The sequence below is a fragment of the Myxine glutinosa genome, chromosome 5, assembly GCF_964187855.1.
Source record: "Myxine glutinosa chromosome 5, kmMyxGlut1.1, whole genome shotgun sequence".
In the NCBI taxonomy this organism is placed as follows: domain Eukaryota; kingdom Metazoa; phylum Chordata; class Myxini; order Myxiniformes; family Myxinidae; genus Myxine; species Myxine glutinosa.
The window spans coordinates 205,017,926-205,036,940 of NC_136265.1; the positions used below are offsets into that span (position 1 = coordinate 205,017,926).

A 19,015-nucleotide genomic window follows, 5' to 3' on the forward strand; every position below is an offset into this window, starting at 1 on the left:
CCTATTAATTATCTTCAAAAGGGGTGTTTTTAGCGGAATACCCAGTTTTCACGTCCTTCCTCAGCTGGGGTGACTAGAACTGCAGACAATATTCTAGATGAGGCCTTGCCAATTCCTGTACAGTATAGTGTTAAAACTACCTCTTTTGATTGATAATTTGTCCCCCTATGAATACAACCTAAAACTCAATTAGCTTTGCCTTTAGCTGTTTGTTTTTCTCTTAAAAACCTTATTAGCTAAAACAATAGCTGTTCCTCACCCTACCCCCCCCCCCCCCTCGACCCCCAAATCCCTATCAGCTGCTTGGCATTGCGCTGTCTGCTTACCCTCTATATCAATAACCACTAACAGATCCTTCTCCTGTGTGACACGCTCCAAGACTGCCCCTTGCATCATGTAAGCTCTATTTTCATTATTCTTACCCAACCACAATCATCTACCTTACGTGCAAGCTTTGTGTCATCTGCAAATTTGGAGAGCCTACTCATCACCCCCACTATTCATATCATTAATGTAAATAATGAATAATAATGGTCCGAGTACTGACTCCTGAGATGCCCCACTACTTGCATCCTCCCGGCTAAACATCCTCCCACTCACAGCCCCTTTTTTATTCTCATCACGAATCCATTTTCCAATACAGTTAGCTAACTCACCAGCCACTCCACGAGCCCTCACTTTAGCTGACAATCTCCTATGTGGTACCTACCCAAAAGTCTTCTGAAAACATAGATAAACAATTTGGAGACAAATTTGGAAACAATTTTTATTTTATTTTTTTAATTCCAACTTCTTTCCTGGAAGTCCTTGCAGTGTTCATATGTTTTATACCTCTCCCACCTCCCCCCAAGCCCTCCCCTCCCACATTTCTCCCGATGTCCCTGCTCTCAAATGTTGTGTTTGTGTCCTTCCCCCTCTCTCCCTATCTTGTCTACCGCTCCCCTTATTTTTGGTGTTTTATGTGTCGGTTTGACTTTTTGTGTGAGTAATGTTAGCTCTTTCACGAGCCTCGATCTTGTATACAAACAAACAAAAAAAAAACACATCCACTGCACTTCCCTCATCCACCCAGTCATAAACTGCCTCATATAACCTAAGTGGCCATCTACATATTAAGAGGCCTAACAGCCAATATACATATATTGTATGCAAAAAGGGGCAGGAAGCTGAAAGTGGGGTGCTGTTGGGGGAGAAAGTGTTGGAGTAAACAAAACTTAAGTGAAACTCTGAAACTAGCAAGTAAGATGGTTGGGTTAGTGAAGGTTATGATTATCGGGGTAATAAAGATCATGGGACAGGATTGTTTGAATAATTCCTCCATTTTTCACATATAATATTTAGACGGACATATAATGTATGTAAAGTCACTCCAATGTGGAAGCATACTTGCCGACATGGCAGTATGGTGTGATTATGTAGAAAGAAAATATGACACTCTTTCATCAAGTTTAACCTCGCTGTTTCTGTTCTAGGAAAATCTTCATGCCTTGGTGCAGATGAGACCAGCACTGTGCCACCTTGGAGAACGTGGAGTTCGCCTGCTCCTTCGGTGAGCTTACTGTGAGAAAGGATCATAGTTTGGAATAATTATAATCCAACAGGGTATTTTGAGAATATTGCATGTGAAGATGTGAGCTTCAAAGTATCCATTTGCATTTTCCTCTTGTCTGCAGCTTTGCCTCCATTTCAAAAGGGTTCTCATTTCTAAATGAGAGGGGCTTTGTTTCCAAGGAACTGGCTCGCTGGCAACAGGTTTGACATCACTACTCGGGCATCTGCACCAGCCTACACAAAATAAATTGATGAACAAATGATGCACAATGACCTTTCTCAGTCGCACGTTTATGTGTGAAGAGTGCACGCCGAATCTGTAACACGGAAGCGGCCGCTACACCTGTTTCTCAGTCGCTTTGCACACGCTGCCATGTTACTTCGGAGCCGCACGTTTATATAGGAAGAGTTCGTCAGGAGTCGATCTACTCTCTCCTGGTACGTAGAATTTCAACAAAAGCCACGTCACTGTTCATATCGGTAAATATTATTCCATCGTGTTTGGAAAAACTGGAAAATTGGAAAAATTGGAAAAACAATATAGCCTATTTTACGCCAGGAGGTCCTATGATTACACACCCAAATCAGTCGCTTTGCACACGCTGCCGTATTACTTCGGAGCCACACGTTTATATAGGAAGAGTTCATCAGGAGTCGATCTACTCTCTCCTGGTATGTTGAATTTCGACAAAAGCCACATCACTGTTCATATCGGTAAATATTATTCCATCGTGTTTGGAAAAATTGGAAAAACAATATAGCCTATTTTACTCCAGGGGGTTCTAGGATTACCCACCCAAAATATAGTTGCGATTGGTTCATCCGTTTTTGCGGTACCTTTGAACGGACAGACAGACGGACGGACATTTGGTGAATTATAGTAAGATAACAAAATACTGTGTTAAATCACGATTGTATTGAGATATTATCAAACCAGCCTATTGTCGTCATGTTCATTTCCGGATTTGGGAGCAGGTCCGTATGGAGTCAATTTCAAAATCATAATTTTATTGAGGAACTTATGAAAGCTCCTACTACCTTACAACATCTGCTAGGATCCCAAAATGTTCCACAGAAGGTTTGGCAGGGATAGCCACAAAACAGAAGAAGTATTTTGGGGAAGGACAGACAGTCCTGTTTTATAATATAGATGGTGAAAGATGCTAGGACAAAGATTGGAGTTCAAACAAGGAATATCCCGCACCCCTCCTCCAACACCTTCATTATCTAAACCAGTCTTGATTTTCAATCCATCGGGAAGAAACAATAGAGGAGGTAATAGATAACCTATGTAATGGGGGTGGGGTGTGATACCAATGTAGATAAAGAGGGAGGGTATAAGAGTGGGGAGATTAGGTCTGGAGTCGTGCAAGGGAGTAAGGGAAAGGAGAAGGAAGAGGTGTTTCATGCGAAATGTGGAGATAGGGGTCATCAATTTGCATATTTGACACATCTGCTGTCCCTAAACACGTGATTGGAGAAGGAGTGAATAAGAAACATTGAAAAAGTTGAGATCAGTACCCGTGGACTCTGCTTGAGCATTATCCTGAAAAAGAAAGAGAGCAGTCTTCAACTTGCCAAATAATTAACAGCTGTGCTTTGCACCCATCACCTGCAGAATGCATAATTTGAATGATCTGAACCTGCAGGAAAATGGCTGCAGAGTTAGGATAGTTATTTTCAAGGTTGGAGGTTTACCGGTATTTGAGTGATCCTGACTTCAATCAGTTCGCTGTCCTTTGTGCTCAATAAATAAATAAATAAAGATGGAGGGTTTCTTTATGAATGACCTGTACGTGGTGTTTCTTCACGATTTAAAGCAGAAATTTGATCCCAGATTCGACAAAGGTTGAAAATATGAAAGTGGCTTTTGGTTTCCTGAGAGATCCATTCCAGTTTGATTTATTGAGGACGCTGAATTTGGCCGAAGCTTTGGACATCGACCTCGGTACCTTTGAGATGGAACTCATCTCAGTGAAAGCTGCTCAAGAAAGCTTTGGTGAGAGTGATAAGCCAACAATTGTGGCAGAAAATACTTTCACATCCTGAGTACCCGGAAGTGCAAAGACGTGACGATGGTTTGTCATCACGTTAGCTTTACCTATAGCTGCCTGGCACTGTACTGTCTGTTTGCCCCCCGCATCTATTACCACCCTCAGATCCTTCTCCGGTGTGACATGCTCCAAGACTGCCCCTTTGCATAAAATAATCTCTCTTTTCCTTCTTCTGCACCTCTTTTGCCCAGTCCGTTAAAGTAACCAGACTTTCCTGAACCCGATCCCCTTCCTTTCTGCTGTCTACCTTACCTCCAGCCTTAGTATGATCTGCAAATTTGGAAAGACAACTCTTAACCTCTCTATCCAAATCATTGTATTCTTGTTCAAATATGATAATTAAATCACACATTTAATGTAGATCATATTTGTATTATTATACTTTAGTACAAGTGCAATAATTTTTTTAACCTTTGCTACTGTTTTTTGTTTTAGTGGACCTACCCTGGTGTAAATATCGTCAGCATGTGGCCCGCATTGTATTCACTAATGTGAAGTTTGGATTTCGATCTGAAAGTATTACATTTTTAATAGTGGCGCCATTCTTCAATTCTCCAAATGCCATCATTCACGCCAAGCAAAGTTTGAGAACGCTGATATTGTGGTTATGATGTTGTTTTATGATCCCGAGTAGATTAGTCATTTTGTATTGGAGGGTAGTCATGACCTGTTCACGGTGTGTCAGGGATACGCTGTGAAATATGTGGCTGTCGTGGAGGAGGCTCTGAACGAGGCTTTAACCACATATCGCCGCCCACGTGATGGTGAAACTGTGACAAGACGATCTTCTGCCAGGTAGTTTGCTGTGCATCCACAGGGCATTTTGATGTATGTGCCGGGTGGGCCATTTCTTCTAGCATTCTCACAAGTAACACAAGTTGTACTTTTGCAGGAGTGAAGAGAAGCCGGCTTTTCTACCTTCTCACCTGTACGGTCAGCTTGCTGCTCATAAGCTAGGCTGTACCCTGCTTCAGGCCCAGGTGTGAAAATCTGTGTTCTGTACGTGCATGTGACACATGTATACACACACCACGTACAAACAACATTTGGATTTTTGCATGATGCAGTGCCCAATGTTGGCTTCAAATCCACATGACATTATCTGACAGTGTTGACTGCAGTCAATCCTAGAGCCGATGAACTTATGCGTCAGCATGCTAGTGCTGACCTATATTGTTACCTTCCACTTCATATTGTAATTCTCCTATGTACCAACAGGTTTTTCCTGAGCTGACGGCATATGTGCGAAATCCCAGATTAGATACATGGGAGGGTGTGAGGGAGCTGAAGGCAGCACTTTGGGGCCTGGTAAGATTCAATACTGTGAGGGTGCAGGATATTTTTGTAAAGTTTCCTTTCCTCTGCCATCAAACTCTCTTACTTTCACTCATATTCTTCCTATTTAATAATAATAATAATAATAATGAGTTCCCTTATGACAACTTCAAGGCAGGATGAGGTCATTGAGCCCATCAAAGCCTGCGCTAGTGTTGCCAGCTTATGGATGTTTTACCATGCTCTATCCTTTTCAAATGCTAAGCAACAAACATGGAAGCAGCACGTATCATTTCAAAAGTTTTTGGTATGACTCCATTCGAACTGCCGACCTCCTAGACTCCGAGCGGACACGCTAACCTTTATGCCACTGAGTCTGGTCTAAAAGTGTGGACTGGCATCTCATAGTGAACAGACCTTGTCAGGCAAGCAGATGCCACATTCCAGGAAGGTCATTAATTAGCCAGCTGTATTTTTATTTTACCAACAATCCGATTAGAGATATGGTAACTTTATTGAGACTGCCAAAGTTTCCAGAAGCTTGATATCTAAATCCCTCATATCTGCTGCCTTTAGCTGCATTTGAACCCACATCATCCTGGCTGTCTATTCAGTGTCCTCCACATTAGGCCCCTGCTTGTCTTTTGTCCCCCTCTCTCTCCTTTTTATCTATTATCATGTCTCTTGGCCACATGACAGGGTCACATTGGAGCTTCTCCCTGGGGCGTCACCATGTTGGCGGAGACAGCATTACTACCTGACATTGCAGACCTGGCTCGCACCTGTCCTGTGCTGTCCGTGCGGGGGTATGTCACTCTCCCCTCCCCCCCCCCCCCTCCCTCTAATGAGAAAACTTCATGTTTTCAGGTAATTTTTCCAACCCCTTAATTCCACCAAAGAACAGTTTGTACATGTTTGTAGTTACGAGAATCCATAACTCACAAAATTGCAAGAACTATAACTTAGAGAGCGGAAAATGTGAAATCACAAGATGTTTTCTCAGCAGGACTAAATTTGGCTTTCTCCTGATTTCCCCTCTCTCTGCCATCCTTCCCTTTTCCCACTCTTTCACTCCATCCAACTCAAACTATGAAGGTAATAATTTAATCACTTTACTGGATTTACTGGAGGTTGAGACATGAAGCATTGCTTATTTGACCTCGTTACTCTTCCAAAAACGCATTGGTAAGAGCCGTACTTCAATGGATGGCCAGCCCAAGGTGTCTCTAGTGCGGATTTTAACTGGTTAATAGTAGTTGCCTTGACAGTGTAGCCCAGTAGTGCATTCCAATTGCTGACACTTCTGACAATGAAAGCAGTTTGCCTTTTGATGTATGAGATCTACTGTACTTTTTCCTGATATTCATGCCGTGGCCTCTAGTTCTCAAACTCTCTCCCATCACAAATAATTTCTTAACATCGACTTGGTCAATTCCCTTATGCATTTTCAAGATCTGAATAAGTCCAGCCTGTTGTCTCCTGGATATACTATTGGAGGCAACTTCAATGCTTTCAGTCTTTCTGAATATTCTGATGATGAAAATGGTTGCCTGGTTTTGGTAACTCTCACAGTTTCACAGGTAAAATGGTCTCACAGTTTTGGTAACTCACAAGCTGCCCATTCTCTGTCTGATTTCCTTATTGCTGAGTCATGCTTTATTCTCACAATCTGCAGGACCTGCCTGTATGTTATGGGCCTAGTAGCGAGCACGCAGCAGGGCTGTGACGCTTTACGACCACTCGGCTGGGAGGGCGTGCGGCGCGCACTACATCATCCATGGCCTTTGCCACCTGATGACGGGCTCGTCCCTCCACCCCCTCCACTACCTGGGCCCCTTCCTCGTCGACTACCCTCTACGCCAAGCTCCATCAGCCTGCGCTCTGGTTCTGTTGGATCTAGGCACACGTCTGAAGGAGAAGGACTGGGTGAGACAATCCTGGGCATATTCTTATCATGGAACCCTTAAGATCATATAATGATATATACATATCAGTAAAAGTTTATAAATGCAAAAGCTGGATTTACAAGTCGGTAGAGCCAACGTTTCTGCGAGAATCCACTCGCTTTGTTCGCGGCAGATGTTGAAGTGAAGAAGAAGCTTTTACTGATTTACTTCGACTGGTTGAATCATAACAACCTGCATCAATGATATATACGTATATTTATACATAGTAATGGACTGGGTGTCCCTAACAGGTGACGTAAAATCGTTGGAGATAAATATACTCCCAAGATGCTGAGCGTAGAGGTTTTAATTTCAATTTCAAAGCACGAAATGTCAGCTCGAGAAAATGTTAAGATCCTCAATTTGCTTGCACATGCCGAGAACCGAACTCGTGCATTCACTCTGGCAATATGCTGGCTCACCGAGAAAGTGATTGAACCCAGGAACCAACAGGAATGAATAAATAATAACGTTTAATTTTGTTGTTATTCTCCTCCTCTTCCCTTAATAAGGGATGAGGTCCGATGGCACCAAGCTCCTGCCTTGCTGTGACCACGATACTTCTCTACTCCCCTCTGTCCTCAGCCAACTCTCTCCACCTTCCAACCATCTCCACCTTACTTATATCCCTCTTCACACAATACTCCCATCTCAAATTCTCCCATCCTCCCGTGGTTGACCTCTTTTCCTTGTACCTTGTTCCATCAACCTATCCGCTCTGTTTGCCATTCTCTCTTTCCCCCATCCGCACTAAATGTTCAGCCCATGCCATATTTAATAAAATTTGTAAATCAAACGTAGGAAGGAGCACATACAACGAAAAGAAGTTACAGAAATAAATACGTAGAGGAAGAGGACGTCTCGATCAGAAAATAAATTACACTTAGAGCTATCAAAAAATATCGGCTTATCCTTATTGACAACAAATTCTCTCAAGATGTAGTCGGACTCAGAGGGGTGAAGAGGGAGAGAAGATGCGTGGCTGAAAAGGTGGTGGATAAAAGAAACAAAAAGGTTGGTTTAGGTCTGGTTGGGTCCCCACACCGAGATTGGATGGAAGGGGCAGTCTGCAATTCCCCCTCACACACAATGTGCTACGGGACGGGTCTCTGTCCAGCTCGAGCAAACTCAGTGTTGGTGTTGCCAACCTTTTGGGACCGGTTCCTCCTTCCACCTACTGGGGAGGAATGGGGCGTCCAAAGAACCAAAGAAAGAATGGGAGGGGATCGGAGGGACAGCACACGCTCCGCACTTTCCTGGTTCTCAGCTCCAACTCAGCACAGACCTCACCTGGGAGAGTCCTGGCTCTCAACTGATCTTTCTTTTCAGAGCCCGAGTTCAAACCATCTTTCTTATGATGTCATCACGCATGCCCATTGGTTGATTGGCGCGATTACACTGTCTATTGCTCCAATTCAAATGAGAAACAGGTGGTTGCTCGGCTCGAGGACCGTTGGTTGTGAAGTCAGTAAGGAGAAAGGAAAAAGGTTATTAAGCAAATAAATTAATGGAAAATAATATTTAACAGTGGAAAATACAAAGGCAATGGCAAATATTGCTTTTGTATGGCAAATATTACAAAAAACAAAGGCAAATACAAGGACAATGGTCTGCTAAATACCGTCTTGGCAGACCTAAGTTGGCGTTTACAACACCTTCTCTTCTAAACACACGAATTAGGATATAACCAATCAGCTAAATAATCCTTTCACCCAAAGAGTCCATCGCAATATACATATATACAGTATTAGGTGTACCGGAAAGTAATGTGGCTTTTTAAGCTGTGTACGCAGCTTTAAAAGATGACATTACTTTCCGATACACCTGATGTGTATATATATATACTGTATATATATATATATATATATATATATACATACATACATACATACATACATACATACATACATACATATATATATATATATATATATATATATATATATATATATATATATATATATATATATATATATATGTATATGTATATATATATATATATATATATATATATATATATGTTGTCGTGTGACTACCTTGTGTGGTGAACACCGCAGGGTGACACAGATGACGAAACGAGCTTTACACTCCGAGGTGTTTCATTCAATGGTGGACCTTCGTTATACGTGAGGGAAAGGGGGATGGCGAACTTACCTGGACGGCTCCACCCGACGTCCTCGACCCTGCAATAAATCAACTCAAACCAACACGGAATTAAAATGTACAAAAAAAAAAACCGGAATTATTAAAGAAAATGCCGGTCGCAAAATAATGCACGGTAACTATGATTCCTAAGTGGAACGCTCCTGCACAGACCCGAATACAGACAAAGGATAAAATAACTCGAAAATAAATGTGTAGTTTGTGGCACTTAGCTCGAATCGGCTCTGGAATCTCGTCAGGAATCGTCAAAACCCCCTCGCGTCCTTGGCGGAAAAATGCACTCATTGGCGCGAACTAGGTCTCGCTGCGCATCCGCTCACTCCTTGCCTCGCCGAGAGCGCAGCGAGCAGGTATCGCCCGTCCACTCGTCGTTCTTGCTTGGGAAACAGCAGTTCTCGGTCCGCAGTTACTCATCCTCACGATCACCAGGGGCAGATCCAGGGGGGGTGCGCACCCCCCCCCCCCTTCGATCCAGGATGAGGGTGCAGGGGGCGCGAATCTGCTGAACTGTTGGACCAGGGAAGAACGCAAGGAACTGCAGAAACTTCCAAGAACGCACGAAATGCCGTTTCTGACGATCAATTTTTAAAAATTTCCTGGGGGAGGACCCCCAGACCCCCCTTTATCCCCCCCCTCACCACTATAGTTTAATGCACCCCCCCCCCCCTGTCTTGAAATTCCTGGATCCACCCCTGTTCACTATCAAGATGTCAGAACATGACTGTTCGTGATGAATCTCCCTCGCGCAAGAAGACAAAATGCGACCATTCGCTATAGGATCCAGAACGAGAAGGAGCGAGAAGAGAAAATGTCTGCCATTCCAACTATTTTGTCCTTGAGGCTCTACCGTCATCCCACGACGTCTCCGTGTCCGGTCCTATCAGTGAGTCCCATCTTACCAGGGGAGGGGGTGAGGGGGAGGGGGAAGGGGGGAAGGGGTAGGGGGGGAGGGGAAGTGGGAGGGGGAGAAGGGGAGGGGAGGGGTAAGGGGGAGGGAAGGGGAGGGCCAGTCAACAATGACGTTGCACTTGCAGTTCTCATGGTCAGAGAGCAGCACAACAATCGCGACATCGTCCTGCATCTTCGCAACAGCACGAAGCGGATTTTGGAGACTCACCGATCCTGTGACGCCCTCCAGTACCGGCGTTGCCGGGCAGGGGAAGGGAGACCCGTACATTCCCAACCCGTACATTCGCCCACTCGACTCAAGCTCACTCGGACAAAAGCCTCGCACAAATTACACCGTGAAGGCCCAATGGCCATGTCTATGCCACAAATCAAGTACGTGAGCGAGTCGGGCGCATTGAATTGAAAATATATAGAACGCTCATACTCCGTGAAAAGTGAAGCCGCCGTGTCGCCATCTTGGTTAGCACGACTCGACCAACTCGCTTCGCGGATCTCGTTTGTTTTGAACGTGTGAATTACGTGCGAACGCGTAACTGTGAGTTTATGGCGGCAAGGAACATCACGTGATTGCTCTGAGCGAATCAGCGCGCTGCTCTGCCACCTGCTCAGATTCCGTGTATAATATTCCTCGCTGAAATGCGGTGAGGTAAATATGAATAAAAAAATATGGATCTCATAAAGATGAAAGAAAAAAAAACCTATGTGGTGTGAATGGCAATGTTCCTCGCTGAAATGTGAAAAAACGCAATCGCTTTTCGCTCTGAAATACGTGCGAACGCGTAACTGAGTTTATGGTGGCAAGGAACATCACGCGATCGCTCTGAGCGAATCAGCGCGCTGCTCTGCCACCGCCTCAGATTCCGTGCATAATATTCCTCGCTGAAATGCGCTGAGGTAAAAATATGGTAAAAAAATATTATGAAATAATTTTTTTTAGGTCGGCCATGTTCTTCCCAGGCTCAATGGCCATGTCTATGCCAAATATCAAGCACGTGAGCCTCTCTGTTTAGGAGTCTATCGGTAACATTACACACACACACACACAAACTGTGTTTTATATATATAGATAGATATATGTGTATATGGTGTGTACATCATATACACATACATACATATTTACTTGTGAGGTACTCATGTTACGCATGGGTGGGAGCCCGGGTGCAAACAGACAATGCGCAAACGGCTAATGCCAAACCATAAACCAATAAATTCCACATTCCTTTGCCACCTTCAGTCAAACGTCGGGCATGCACAGGCTTTTCGTGAATAAATGGCAAAAACTGCAAATTCCTAATCCGCCAATGTCATGGGTGCAAACGCCCATATCATATCCTCATTCTCCTTTAAGCTCAATCTCTCTATATTTTCATTCCAAACAGCATAATTCCAGACACAAATTAATACTGTATCATTAATGTAGCAAAATACAATGTTACAAACACTTGTGAGGTAAACAAATATGAATGCTGTTCTAATGTGACAACCAATATTGACAAATCTGACGGCGAGCAAGGGTGGATACGAAACACTTCGTACGGATCAAAATTCAAAATCATAATTGTGTTGAGGATTTTTTGAAACCTTCCACCCACCTTAGGATGGATAAAAGCGATGTCGTTCAGGTGGAAACTCAAAATCACAATTGAGTGGGAGATATTGTCAAACCAGCCAATGTTTATGCTGAACCCGTGATTGTGTTTACATCCGGATCGGGAGCAGTTTCGTACGGGAGGAAACTCAATATCATAATTGCATTGAGGAATTTAAGAAACCTCCCAACCACCCACCTGCTGGGACTCCAAAATGTTCCACAGAAGATTTGCGGTCCCAACATTCACAGACCCCATGTATTCGCGGTTGATAAAATGCGACCTGCTTCTATATTCACGGCTCTGTGCTCCGTGTATTCGTGGTTTTTGAGGATGCAAAAAAAAAACTTCCTTGAGCTGCGAGCATAACACAGTTCTCAAACATATCTGTACTTCGTAGAAGCACCTTGTGCAGCAATGACTGCTATGAGTCTTTTGGGAAGTAGGTCTCTACCAGCTTCGCACAGTGAGATGGTGAAATCTTTGCCCATTATTCATGTGAAAATTGCTCTAGTTCTGCCAAGTTTGATGGGGATCGGTGATGGACTGCAATCTTCAAGTGTCACCTTAAATGTTAAATTGGATTCAAGTCAGGACTTTGACTGGGCCACTGAAGAACATTTATTCCCTTCTTATTCAGCCACTCTATTGTAGCTTTAACTTTGTGCTTCGGATCATTGTCCTGCTGAAATGTGAATCTCCTACCCAGTTTCATATTCATGGCTGACTCAAGCAGGTTTTCATCAAGGATTCTTCTGTACTTTACACCATCCATTGTCCCTTCCATCCTGACAAGTTTACCAGTCCATGCTGATGAAAATCAGCCCCATAACATGATGCTGCTACCACCATGCTTAACAGTAGGGATCGTGTTGTCTGGGGTAGTGCAGTGTTCAGCTTGCGCCAAACGAAACGCTTTGAATTTAGACCAAAAAGTTCAATTTTTGTCTTGTTTGACCACAAAACATTTCTCCACATGCCTGCAGTATCATTACGATGCTTTTTTGCAAACTCCATATGATTCTAGATGCGTCTTTTTCATGAATGGCTTCTTTCTTGCCACCTGTCCATAGAAGCCAGCTTTGTGAAGGGAACGGGATATCTTTGATTTATGAACACTGAGCCATATCTCGGACATAGAGCCTTGTAGATCTTTCAAAGTCATTGTTGGATAAACAGTGACATCCTGAACTGGTGTCCTGCTTGTCCGGCTGCTGAGTTTGGATGGGCGACCTGATCTGGGTTGAGTCTGGGTGGTATGATATGTCTTCCACTTCTTAATGATGGATTTCTCCATACTCAAAGGGATAACGAGTGACTTTGAAATCTTCTTATAACCCTCTCCTGAACAGACCCTGGTGTTGGGCTAGCGGCTAGGGTGCCGGCTTAGGATCCTAGGATCCTGTGTTCGAATCCCGGTCGATCGCTGAATTAACGCCAGGGGGGTTGACTCAGCCTGTCATCCTTCCGAGGTCGGCTAATTGAGTACCAGTTCACTGGTAATTCCCTGGTTGTCGTTAAAGGCGGCAAAAAGGGTTGGCGTCAGGAAGGGCATCCGGCCGTAAAACATTGCTTCAAAAAGGGGACCGAAAAACAACAACAACCACGGTTCCCGAAAAAGGCCAACCCCCGCTTTGCGGGAAAAATGGCCTCTAAAGGTGGTTATATATATTTTTTTTATAACCCTCTCCTGAATGGTGCTTCTCCACCACTTTATGTCTGACTCATTTGGAAAGTTCCTTGGTCTTAATGTTTGCCTTGTTGGTTGACCACATGAGTTTCACTTTAAAACCCCTTAGATAATAATAATCTATCTATAATTCCAGTAATCTCTGTGTGTATGTTTGTATGTTTGTATGTTTGTATGTTTGTATGTTTGTCTGTGACCGCTGTTTCTCGACAACCACGGGTCCGATATACTTGAAACTTGCCAGGTATATTGCTGGGGACCTGAGGATGTGCCTTTTCAAGGTTTCATATTAATCGGACAAGTAGTTACCGAGCTATGGCGATTTCTTTACCAAACTCCGCAAGCCGTTCGCTTTGGACCAAACCATTTCATGTAAATAGAGGGGGGGGGGGGGGGGGGGGGGGGATTGTCACCGTACTCGCAAGCCGTTCGCTTTGGACCAAACCATTTCATGTAAATAGAGGGGGGGGGGGTTGTCACCGTACTCGCAAGCCGTTCGCTTTGGACCAAACCATTTCATGTAAATAGAGGGGGGGGATTGTCACCGTACTCGCAAGCCGTTCGCTTTGGACCAAACCATTTCATGTAAATAGAGGGGGGGGATATAATTTTAGATATATATATAGTACGGGCATGCCCTAGTAATAATAATAATAATACATTTATTTTATATAGCGCTTTTCAAGAAGCCCAAAGGCGCTTTGACAGAGTACAAAAAACAAGTGCAAAAGGACAAAAATCAATAGATAGATAAGTGGGGGAGATTAATTTTTAAGCTATACCACTGATTACATGCAGGTGAAACCAACCTATTATACTTATTTTGTAACCTTTCAAACAAAGAATTTCCTCCCAAAGTGATTTTGGGTTAATTAGGCAAAGGGTTTGAATACCTATGCAACTAAGAATCATCTGATTTTCTCTGTTAATCTATCTTATTCACATTTTATCTGTATATTTTAGCTTTATAACTTTGGAGTAGTTTGTGAACACTTGATTTGAAAACATCATGAATAAGCTCAGGTGGCATCAAAATGTGAAACATTTGGAGGGAGGGCGAATACTTTTGTACATGCCAGGCCTCCATCACTTAATTAATTAATCCTTAATTTTTTGGGGGCTTCAAAGTTCGTCAATGCAAAATGGAATAGTCAATATAAAAATAATTATATTTACTTTAATTTTAATTTAAAACATTTTTTTTACCAATGAGAATAAATCTCTTGCACATTTTCTCTCAATCGTCACTTGCAAGTTTGTTCGATGGTATTAGGCTATGAGGCTATCTGACATGCTTCACTTTTCTTTTCTGTTCTGCAGGTTACATTCTCTCACCAGATGACGACACCACCACTCCTTGTTATACTCCAACACCACCCACACCACACACTCCGACCCCACCAGCATCGCACACTCCAACTCCCCCACGACTTTCACACTTGCCTGAACAGATACAGTCCAGATTTCCCTCCCCTCCTCCTTCCCCTGAGATGCACGATAAACAAGAAGGTGTCCTTAAGCCACGCGGAAGTGACCGAACGCTTGCCTTACTCCAAAGGAGCTTTCGTAGAAGCCGCCTTTTTAATTCGTTCAACTCCCTGAATGAGGCACGCTCCCGAGGTAATCACACTCTGATGACAATTGTTATGTTTATTGCAATCATTGCTTGCGTAGATAAGTTATGCTTTTTCCACTGTCACAGACGTGCCAGACTTTTGCTAATTGTGGGAATTCCACTTACTTTTGGCACCTTTTGCGATTGTTTAATGATTCTTTTTCCCCTTTTCTATTTTCGAAATTCCTACTGGCACATCCGTTTCCATCCCTGCTTTTCATACTCATCACTGCAGGCTCACCCTTTACCCCTTTTTACATCAGCCAATGATCTTGCTTCAAGCCAGTCTCTGGAGCAAGTACCAGAACCAGGAAGTGGAGGCTCTTGGAAATGCCTTCGCTCACGCACAGCTGTTGAGGCAGGTCGAAGCAATGACAAGTCTGGACAAATGCCATCCTCTGATTTCCAAACCACTTCTATTCGTCCTCCACGAACGTTGGAAGGGCTCCTCACTTTACCACGAGTGTTCAAGGTTTCCATTTTTCTCATTTCATTTTTGAACTCTAATCTTTTCTGTTAATTTGTAAATTCCTTACTAATTCTTTTGAATTCCTTGAAAATCTGTTCTCCCAGCTTTTCTCGCTTGAATACCTGTCTTGCAGGGCAAGTCATTTAGTGGTGGCTTAACCTACCGTACTGCCAATTCCACACCTTCAGCACGAACCCCTGAATCCTCCACCTATCTTGTTCAATCCACATTGCCTGCGACACCTACATCTCCACCAAGCAAGCTCAGCACTTCTTCTGTTCAGACCAACGAATCCCTCAATTCTCCCATCTTTATGGTCGATCCCACTGAGCTCCCCTCCCCAGCAGGTTGTGACACTCTTGGGGAAGATGGTGGAGAGGAAGGGGAGGAGATGCAGCAAGCTGAAAGAGAAAGCGAAAGCCCTTCAGCACCAGATACTCTACCGTTCTCCCCATCTCCGGATATCTCAAGAAAAGACTCCAAGCAGCAGGATGAAGAGTCCCCAGAAGGGCCGCAGGGATCACCACCCCAAATTCCCATGGTGCCCATGCATCCGGCCAAGACCCCACCATCTCACCTGCCACTTGCGAAGTCCAACTCAGCTCTGCTGACAGCACGAGAAGAGGCGCATACACTTCCGCGCCGTGCACATTCTTTACGGGTGAGGCCTTCAGGGTCATGTAATATGGCAAATTAAGAGTTATTGCTAAATGAACTCACCTTGGGAGCCAGCTAGATGTTATATTGACAAAGATTGGCTGAATGTTGATCCATCCCTGCCCCGTCGCTTGCCCCTCAACTCATCCTTCTTCCCCATTCATTAGCTCACCCATCCCTTTCCTCCACTGTTCTCCCATCCTCTTTTCTCTTCCTCCCCACATCTTTTTCCTCATCCCCTTCACTTTTATCACAATTTTCTCCCTTTTCCCAGTTTGCTTGCCAGGAAAGTTGTTTATAGGATTTAAAGGAGTTGAATTGGTGATGAACCTTCCCTAATCCATTTACTTCTTCAGGCCGAAGCAGTGGAGTTAGGAACAGGACTCATTGGGGAGGGACGATACACATCTCTTCAGGATGCACGAGGTTATGCCACTCTGCGCCTCTTACAGAGACAGAGACAGCAACCCATGGAAGAGGGGGCCAGTGGAACAGGTGGACCACACAGGTATTGTAAAGATGAATGTAGCAAGAGTGAAAGCCATGAAGAAACCATGGTCGGTGAATGGAGTGGATAATGTGGGGAGTAATGGGTAGTGAGATTGCAAGAAAGTGAATGAAAATCGATGTCCATGGGTTGGGAGAGAAGATTATTCTGTAAATGCTGCTCTTCCATCAAGACTCTTTTTGCTTGTATTCTCATGATAAAACAGGTTCCAAAAGGCACTGAGCTTCATCTCATTGGACCGAGAAGATATACTGAACCCTGCGGTACCTCAACGCTCCCCATCCCTTCACTCTCTACCACCATCCACTTCCGTGCCTCGTGCTACCCCGCTACCAGACTCGCTTGACTATATTGGCATCGCCTTGCCTAGCCGTCCCTTTCTACTATTCCAGGTGAGATTTGGAAATTTGTGTAGCATGCAGAGATTGATAGCACCAGTTTCTAGCATTTGAACAAAGGCCTTGGCGTCATGTGTCTTTGAGGCTTGGAGCACTGCATGACGTACCACTTTAAAGTGTGGAGTGTTGGAGGACTTGGCACTTTTTTAGGTGTGGAGTGTTGGCTGTTGAGGTTGTGAGACTTTTGGCCATGACCTTTGTCTGGGTATGGCACTTCAGGAAGTGGACATTCATGTTAGAACACGATATGTTAGTACGTGGTGCAGTGGTGTGCAATGAAATGTAACTTCAAGAGGGAATGTAATGCAAATAATTAGCTCTTATGGATGTAATGTGCACTTTAATAATCTTAAATATTAAACAATGTGTACTGAAATGAACAAAAGTTTTATGGCAATGATATTTATGGAGAGGGGAGGAGAGAGGAGAGGTAATGTGAGGTGGGGTGGAAAGAGAGAAGAAGCAAATGGGGAAAAGGGGATGGGGTGTGTGTGTGTACATGTGAGATGGTAATAGCAAGTCTATGAAGTCATCCCAGGAAATGCTGCTAAGTGACCACAACATCCCAAACTATCCAAGATTATATTAGCTCTCCCAGAACAACAGCGATTCAGATGTGAGGTCGGGCTAGGTAGTCTAAGTATGGGATCAATGGAGGGGAGAGGAGTTGAGGTTGTGAAGAAGACGGTTGTGAAGATGAAGGACGTTCGACATATTTTGTGTTCAGGAAAGTAAATGGAAAGGGGATAGAGTGAGGAGGTTGATAGGAGAAAACAAGATGTTACAAGAAGCAGGACGAGGTGGAAGATGCTACAAGATGTAGAAGGAGATGGAAGAAGTAATGGAATTGGAATCATCGTTTCGTAAGAGATCAGCAAATCAGTGGTGAGAGTGGAGAGATGGGAGGATCGGACGATTATATTGAAGGAAAACAGGAGTTGAAGTTCGCACTTGAGAGAATGATGGGAATGGTTGAACTGGAGGTGATAGATACGATGCACTGCAGGAGACTTGAACGCACATGTGGGAGTAATGTAGCTGGGTGAAGAGGAATGTGTTGTTAGAATTGAATGGGGATTTGAATGAGGGTAGAGATCTGGTACAACTGATGGCGAGAGACGCCATTGGAAAGGCCATAGCTGGTTAAATAGCTGGTTAAATCTTCCATAAGTGGGAGAGCCACAAGACCACATGCAGAAGTGGACAGCACAAAACGGAATTGGATTTGATGGTAGTTAGAAAGCAACAGCTGTGGAGAGTACTATCAGATGGTGGCAAGAGAGCATGTCACCACCCAGCACAAGCCTGTTTGTTGTGCGCATGCAGAAGAGGAAGGGAAATAAGTGCATCGGCCAAAAGACTCTAAAGTACAAAGAGAGTGTGAAGTCAAAGTATGAGAAACCGAGTGAAGAAGCTTTGGGCTTCGAGGAGGGTTAGATGTTGTAAATATTTTCGTGTGTATCTTTGTGCATTTTTGTGTATATTTGTGCATTGATGTTTGTTTGTGTGTTTGTACGTTATCCTTTTATGGGCGAACCATAGCACCTAAAGGCCTCAAATGTTGGGTGTCGGTACTTTAGAATCTGTGAAATGTTTTAAACTACCACACGTTGGCTTCAACATCCATTTGGAGGCCACCAAGTGTCGCTATAATGTGTATACTATATCAGGATGTGGGGTCAGGCAGTGCTGCCACCGGCCCACAGGCAAAAGGTAACCACTTTTTGTGGTGGGAAAGTTCTGAGCTCACCTCTCCAGCAGAATTGTGAGGCCATTTGCTCACCTCCCCAGCAGAATTGCTCACCTCCCCAGCAGAACATGCCAGAATTGTGAGGTCATTAACGCCATAACTTTTCAATGTCGAACATGTCTCGAAACCACCACTGGGAAAAGCTTACTCAGCTGGGCAGCACCGAGTATCCCTTCCTTCATCCCACCATCCCTGCCCTTCCTCCTCCCCCCTCACCCACCTTGGTAGCCCCTGCTAGTTATACATATTAGATGTAGAGCAGTGGAAGAAGTGCAGAGGTGTTTAGAGGAATTGCAGAAAACCTGTGTGGAAGAACATCAGGGAAGAGTACAATGTCAAGGAATAGAAATTGGGTGTGACAGACAGAGGAAGTAACAAAGGTAGTTGGTGAGAAAAGGAGGCTTGGAAGAGGATAAAAATAGAGGAGGATGATTGTATGTA

General features: G+C 43.9%; 1 protein-coding gene across 3 annotated transcripts in view; it reads left to right on the plus strand.

Annotated features, from left to right (window-relative positions):
* RICTOR (RPTOR independent companion of MTOR complex 2) overlaps positions 1 to 19,015 on the plus strand; it is a 115,572-nt gene that overhangs the window by 71,921 nt on the left and 24,636 nt on the right. For all 3 annotated transcript variants that reach the window (XM_068115046.2, XM_078779392.1, XM_078779393.1), the window contains 12 exons: positions 1,473 to 1,549; positions 1,674 to 1,752; positions 4,291 to 4,400; positions 4,498 to 4,585; positions 4,824 to 4,913; positions 5,580 to 5,686; positions 6,556 to 6,806; positions 14,498 to 14,797; positions 15,056 to 15,264; positions 15,395 to 15,922; positions 16,275 to 16,426; positions 16,632 to 16,818. In XM_068115046.2, coding sequence (XP_067971147.2) covers positions 1,473 to 1,549; positions 1,674 to 1,752; positions 4,291 to 4,400; positions 4,498 to 4,585; positions 4,824 to 4,913; positions 5,580 to 5,686; positions 6,556 to 6,806; positions 14,498 to 14,797; positions 15,056 to 15,264; positions 15,395 to 15,922; positions 16,275 to 16,426; positions 16,632 to 16,818 — 2,178 coding nt within the window. The remainder of the gene's footprint in view (positions 1 to 1,472; positions 1,550 to 1,673; positions 1,753 to 4,290; positions 4,401 to 4,497; positions 4,586 to 4,823; positions 4,914 to 5,579; positions 5,687 to 6,555; positions 6,807 to 14,497; positions 14,798 to 15,055; positions 15,265 to 15,394; positions 15,923 to 16,274; positions 16,427 to 16,631; positions 16,819 to 19,015) is intronic.